The sequence below is a fragment of the Tursiops truncatus genome, chromosome 19 (assembly GCF_011762595.2).
Source record: "Tursiops truncatus isolate mTurTru1 chromosome 19, mTurTru1.mat.Y, whole genome shotgun sequence".
Classification (NCBI taxonomy): domain Eukaryota; kingdom Metazoa; phylum Chordata; class Mammalia; order Artiodactyla; family Delphinidae; genus Tursiops; species Tursiops truncatus.
In genome coordinates, this window is record NC_047052.1 from 27,383,984 (window position 1) to 27,390,374 (window position 6,391).

General features: G+C 52.9%; 1 protein-coding gene across 1 annotated transcript; it reads right to left on the reverse strand.

Annotated features, from left to right (window-relative positions):
* Positions 1 to 5,724, reverse strand: CCL22 (C-C motif chemokine ligand 22). Its single transcript, XM_004313222.3, has 3 exons — positions 5,636 to 5,724; positions 4,296 to 4,419; positions 1 to 1,766 (listed from the first exon to the last, which is right to left on the reverse strand). The coding sequence occupies exons 1-3, from the start codon at positions 5,706 to 5,708 to the stop codon at positions 1,682 to 1,684; spliced, it is 282 nt and encodes a 93-aa protein (XP_004313270.1). The 5' UTR covers positions 5,709 to 5,724; the 3' UTR covers positions 1 to 1,681.
* Positions 5,725 to 6,391: the final 667 nt, after the last annotated feature.

Here is a 6,391-nt window from a genome sequence, read left to right on the forward strand (position 1 = left end):
CATTGTTGTAGAGGATTTATTTTCCAGAAGGCTTGAGGGGCAAGGGCAAGGGCAGGACAGGAGCGGAGGGAGATCCCAGAAAAATTGAAGGCCCTGTGCATGGGCAGTGGGCAGGTTAACACTTCTGGTGCCTATAGTGGGCAAATGACCTTGGGCTCCCAGTGGGACACAAGCCCCGGAAGACACTGAGTTTCATGGCCGGCAAAGCCACATTTTCTGTGACTTGGATCTGAGCCCCACAGCAATCTCATAAGGTAGGTATTCTCATTCTCAGGTGAGGCTCAGAGAGGTTAGATGGTCTCCTCAGGGTCACACAGCAACAACCACCCTGCCATACTATACCAGGCTCCCTCCGAAAGGAACAAGCACAGATACCTGGGGAAGCTGTGGTCCTCAAAGAGGTGTAGATAAGTCCTAAGTCCCAGTCCTTAGCCTGACCCCAGCCACCTGAGAACAACCTCCATCCAAGGCTCTTTCACTTAACTATACCCCACACATTTACTCCAAGGACCAGGAAATCTCTACCTTGTCCCCCTCCCACACATTTCTTAAAATTCTTCCAGTCATCCATTGGGCCTTTTAAGCATGTGCCCTCTTTTCTTATACATATATAACTAGAGCTTATAATACCAAGCCAAGGGTACTCATTCACCCCATAGCAGGAATTTGGTTGTCAGCTATTTGGGGAAGGAGGAAGAGGAAATTCGGGACTCTGAAGAGGTCAGGCCTGGATGTTGGTTGGAGAAGCAGTAAAAAACCCAAGGGAGGCAAGAAGGTTAAAGAGGTAACATGGGGAAGAAAGGTGAATCTGGGTAAATTTGAGGCTTCCTAATGAACCCCGCCAGCCCTTCTCTAGATGACCTTGAGTCTCTGTATTGATGTGTCAGAGCCCTTGAGAGGTGGGAGACGGACATTACTTTTATTGATTCAACCTGCAGCCTCTTATTGAGCCCTGATTCTGAGCCAGGCCCTGTGCTCTGTGCCAGAGGCCGGGAGACAAAGTAACTCAGGTGTGGATATCGGTCCAGCTGGTGGGGCTGGAGGACAAGCTCCCAGTTCCTGAGAATTCTGGGTAGACTGTGATCAGGGCTGTTAAAAGGGGACAGAGGGCCAGGGGAAGTCTAAAAAATGACTCAGTTACTGTCTGCTTAGGTTGAGTGATGCCCTGGAGGGCTGGTGGGGTTGGACATGTGCAGAGGATGGGGAGACATTCTGGGTGTCAGGAGCAGCTTGGGAAAAGAGCCAGAAGTGGAAATGTATGACATGGGTTTGGGAGAACAGGGAGCCGGAGTCCAACATGCATGGAGGGAAATGAGGCAGGGCTGGAGGCAAAGGATAAGACCCAGATCTGGAGGGCAGGGATGCCAGGCTCAGGAGCTCTGACCTCAGCCTAGGGCAAAGGGGAGCCACGGAAGGATTTTGAGCAGGGGACTGACTGACCAGGACTGTGGACCCTCTGGCTTTGGTGGGGCAGAGGATGGGTTGGAAGGGTAAGTGGGGAGATGAGAGTGACAGTGGGAGGCTTGACTGGGAGTGACAGCTGCAGACATCAAGATCAGGGACCGCTGAGAGGGTTGTTGGTACAGGGTTGTGTCGGGGAGCAGCTGTAACAGCAGGGAGGTGGGGCTCCATGAGCCTTCCTGGAGGAGCCAAGGCCACGGTCATCAGGGCAGGGCCTGCCTCATTGGTCCAGCCTCTGGAGAATTTTCTTCACCCAGGGCAGTCTGGGATCAGCACAGATCTCTCGGTCCCTCACGGTCAGCAAGCTGGAAGGCGGAAACACCAGGGAGACAAGGAGGCGCCATTAGCATGCAGCAAGAATGCCACAGCCCCGCTGCAGAACCTTAGCAATTATGAGTCGCCTGCTGTAGGCAAACACATTTCTTAAGAGGGAGAGGGGGAGATAAGCAGCAAGGACTTCCCATACCTTCAGCCCCAGCCATGAGTGCCAGGGCAGGCCAGGAAATAGAATGCCCAGGAGTCCCATAATCTTTGCTGACATTGCCTTGGGAGAGAGTATTGGGTAGTAGCCAAAAGCATGAACTTTGGAGACAGCCTATCCGGATTAGAATTCTAGCTCTGCCACATGTTAGCAAGCCCCTTAACTTCTCTGAACCTCAGTTTCCACATCTGTAAAACGGGCATGATAATTCTGGTCCAACCTCATAGGAATTTGATGAAGATATGATGAGTTAATATAAACTGGAGTGCTCAGAACAGTGCACAGCAGACAGTAGGTGATATATAGTTGTGCCAGGACCTGGCCTGAACTTTTAACATTGATTTCCTTAATAAGTCCTTACAACAACCCTATAAGCCTCCAATATTCTATCTACTTAATAGCTGAAGAAAGCGAGGCCCAATGGGGTAAAGCAACTTGTCTAAGTGCCAGAGCTGGTAAGACCTGACTCATCATGCTCGCTGTGAACGAGCATCCCCACCCAGGCCCCTCTGAGAGACCTGAGCACAGAGAGGAGAGGTGAACAATAGCCCAAGACCACATGGCAGTAGTGGGCTAAGGCTTCCACTTTTGCCAGAGCTGCAACAAACACCCCTGATCTGCGTGCACACACACACACACACACACACACACCCCTGATCTGCGTGCACACACACACACACACACACATGCACCCCCAGATGACCAATAAACAGAAAGAACAAAGAAGGCAGCAAAGCAGTGTTGATCTTGGCCACGTGGACAGCCTGCCCTGGCTGCTCTGTGACACTGGACAAGGCTCAGACCCTCTCTGAGCTTTGATCTTCTCATTCATTGAGCCACATTCTTTCTAGAATCCCTTCTGGCTCGAGATCCAATAATCACATGTGTACCGTCTCTCACTGAGTATCTATTATATGTCAGGCGTTGAGCAGTACACCTCCCACTTACTATTATTCTGCCCTGTGATGCCTGAGAGGCCCTGTAACTCGCTGTGCACATTTATGCACCTGTAAAAAGGGAACTGTAGGGGCTTCCCTGGTGGCGCAGTAGTTGAGAGTCTGCCTGCCGATGCAGGGGTCACGGGTTCGTGCCCCGGTCTGGGAAGATCCCACATGCTGCGGAGCGGCTGGGCCCGTGAGCCATGGCTGCTGAGCCTGTGCGTCCGGAGCCTGTGCTCCGCAACGGGAGAGGCCACAACAATGAGAGGCCCGCGTACCACAAAAAAAAAAAAAAAAAAGGGGGACTGTAACAGTACCTACTACATAGGGTTGCTTGAAGGATTAAATGAGTTAATGTTTATAAAGCATCTATAACAGTGCCTAGCACTTAACAAGCACTCTCTACATGTTTGATTAAAAAAATAAAGTGATCACTCCCGCTATACTGATTGGGAAACTGAGGCCCAGTATTGAAGTGACCAGAACTGTGGCAGGCCTTCCTGTTTCAGCCTTCTTGTACTTTACCCACAGACCCCTCTGAGGGACGGAAGATGAGTGAGAAGGATTCAGATGAGAAGATGACAGGGCCCCAAAGGGGGTCATAAATCCCCAAGCTCAAACACCCCCCACTCTGTGGTTTGGCAGGCAGCAGCCAGAGGGGCTGCCCCAGAAAGGACAGGTCCCGTCACCCAGCCAGGGGCAGGGGCAGGGGGAGGGGCAGGGGCGGGGGCAGGCTCCAGGCCGAGGAAAAGGAAGCAAAGAAGCAAAGGAGAATAAGAACCTTAGGAGAAAGCCCTAAACGAGGACCCAGGAGTCCTGGTTCCAGCCTGGGCAACCTTGAGCAAGTCACTTCTCCCCTCACCCCGCCCCAAGCCTGTTTCTCCATCTGTAAAATGGAAAGAATAGCACCTCCTTTTAGGATCATTGTGAGAATTAAACAGTCATGCTCAGAACAGTGCCTGGCCCTGAGGAAGCACTTAGTGTCAGCTCTTCATATGCTCCTGGTAAGAATAGGCTGCCTCAAGTAACTGACTCCCAGGGCACTGGGATCCAAGATGCTTCTGATGGGAGCATCTTTGCTGACTCAGCGGAACCAGGCATACTGCCCGTACCCTGAACCCTACGCTCTACGGCAGCTCTGCACTACCTATCTGCCTTGCCGGGGTGGAGCGGCACCCTCTGCATCCTCAGAACCTGGCACGCTGCCTGGCACATAAGAGGTGCCTGAGAATATCTGTTGAATGATAACATGATATTTTTCTTGGTCCACCCAAGCCTCAGCTGAGCCGTCTAGTTCGGCCAAGTGCTCCCAGCTGACATCTGGCTGCATTCCTCCATCCCTGGGTGCACCTGCAGCCTCCCAGGCCCCACCCGTCAAGCTCTCCAAGGTCTTGTCTCCCCGGCTTCCTACTCACACCACGCCAGGCCTCCGGCAGGACTCCGAAGTCCAGTAGTAATATTTCACCAGACGCAGGGGCAGGGGGTGACGGATGTAGTCCCGGCAGCAGATGCTGTCCTCCACGTTGGCACCGTAGGGGCCTGGGGGAGAAGGGTGCTCAGAGGAGTCACAGGCTGCTCTCCCTTGGCCCAAACCTCTGACCCAGCTTTTCTGTTATCACGTGGAAGGTTGGTGTCCAGAGGATTCTGGGCCCTCAAAGTCCCCACTCTTGGGGCCTCTGAGAAGCCGCTGAGTGCCCAAAGTCTACACTCTGCTTTGGTCAGCTCAAGCGAGAGGGATTCAGAATGACCGAGCATCAACAATGCCCTAAGCTCTAGATGGGACCAGACACGCTGAACAGGAAGGAGCCTTAGAACCTTGTTACTCAAGTTGAGGTCTGTGGACGCACACCATCAGCATCACCCAGGAGCTTGTCAGAAAAGCTCGGTGCCTAGTCCCAGCCCTGCTGAACCAGGTGGACACTCTGAAGAACTTCCCAGGTAACCTGAGAACGTCCCTTCAGCTCACATCTACCCTAATCCCCTTCATGGTGCAAATGGTGAGGCTGAGGTCCAGAGATGGGGGAGGACTTGCCCAGATCACACAGCATGACCCTGGAGAGTCAGGACAAGGGCTCAGGCAGAGTCCAGGCATGGAAGCCCGGGTTCGAGTCTCGCTCTGCCGTGAGTCACTTAACATCTGAGACCTAATTTCCTCCTCAGACCCAGGGGGTAATAATAGTACCTACCCTATGGGGCCTGTCATGCAGGGAAGGGGCTCAGGAACCCCAATAACCGAGCAGTATTGTTCCTAGCTCCCAGACTCCCAGTCCAGTTCTCATTCCCCTACCCATCATAGGGCAGAAGAGTGTACATTGGGATGGAAAGAGAAATCAGGAACCCAGTGTTGAGGGCAGGTTCTGGAGAAAAATGGGGCGGTGAGAGGGCAGGACTGGTTTTCCAAGGGAACATCTATTACCGTTGCTCCTGCCTTTACCCACCCCAGCTGGCCTCCTTCAGTGGCTCCTTCTTCACATCCCAAGGCCCTACCCTTGAGTTCTCTGGAGTAGGAGACGCTGGGCCATGCCCACTACAACCCCGAGCCCAGCTGAGATAGATCCTAGACTCCAAGCCTTCAAGACTATCCATCTAACAGATGTATAAACTGAGGTCCAGAGAAGCAATGGGACTAGCCCAAGAGCCAGCAGCAGATTGGAGTCTTCTGCTCTCAGTTCAGTGCTCTTTCTACCACATGAGGAAGATACCCCAGTATCTGACCTTGACCTCTGCAGAGAGCCCTCCCTCTTCCCAGCCTCACCTGCCTCTGTTGCTTGAAGTATCATAGCAAGGAGGATGAGGGCAGCCAGGAGTGGGGTCTGCAGGCTGGCCATACTTTCGTCCTGTGTGTCCCAGCTCAGGTGCCTACAATCGCCAAAGGACAGGAAGCTCTGGTATTTAAACGCTTGCTACACCCACAAGCCTCAGACACTCTTAGTCACCGGTGAGCCCAGAATCTCTGACATTCACGTTATGAAAGAAGAACTCCCACTTCCTCCAGAGAGAAGGAAATTCTCTGTGGCCAGGAACCACTCAAAGGGGACCCCCACCCTGACCTCCCCTCTGGGTCCCAAGAGACTTGCAAAATCCCCCTTGAGCTGGGCCTCTTGGAGGCCTGTTCTCCCTGGGGTCTGCTGGCTGTGTGGCCTTGGCCATGTCTCTGGATGTCTCTGGGACTGAGTTTACCCATCTAGAAATGGGAGAGATGGTTTTGCAGTCCTACGTATTTACCCCAGTGGTTGTTTGTAAATCAAGTGAGAATGTGGACAGGAGCCAAATAGCCCTAAACCCTCACCTGGAACTGAGGCCCATCTTGATGAAGGGTGACCTTCATCACTGATCGGTCTTCAAAGGGAGAAGCCTATGAAGCCATTGGGTTAGTTTCTCTGCCCCATCACCGGTGTCCTCTAGGGCTTCTCACAAAGTCTCAGCTTGGGCCAGTTCATGGTCCACTCAACAGCTATAAAGAGCTTCCACACATTTCCATCTTGCCTGTCCTTCCTTCGCAGCTGTCTCC

Coding starts and splice junctions, on each gene's coding strand:
- CCL22 (XM_004313222.3), bottom strand. CDS start 5,708: ATGGCCAGCCTGCAGACCCCACTCCTGGCTGCCCTCATCCTCCTTGCT. Junction 4,420..5,635: donor ACTTCAAGCAACAGAGGCAG/GTGAGGCTGGGA, acceptor CTTCTCCCCCAG/GCCCCTACGGTGCCAACGTG. Junction 1,767..4,295: donor TGCCGGAGGCCTGGCGTGGT/GTGAGTAGGAAG, acceptor TCCGCCTTCCAG/CTTGCTGACCGTGAGGGACC.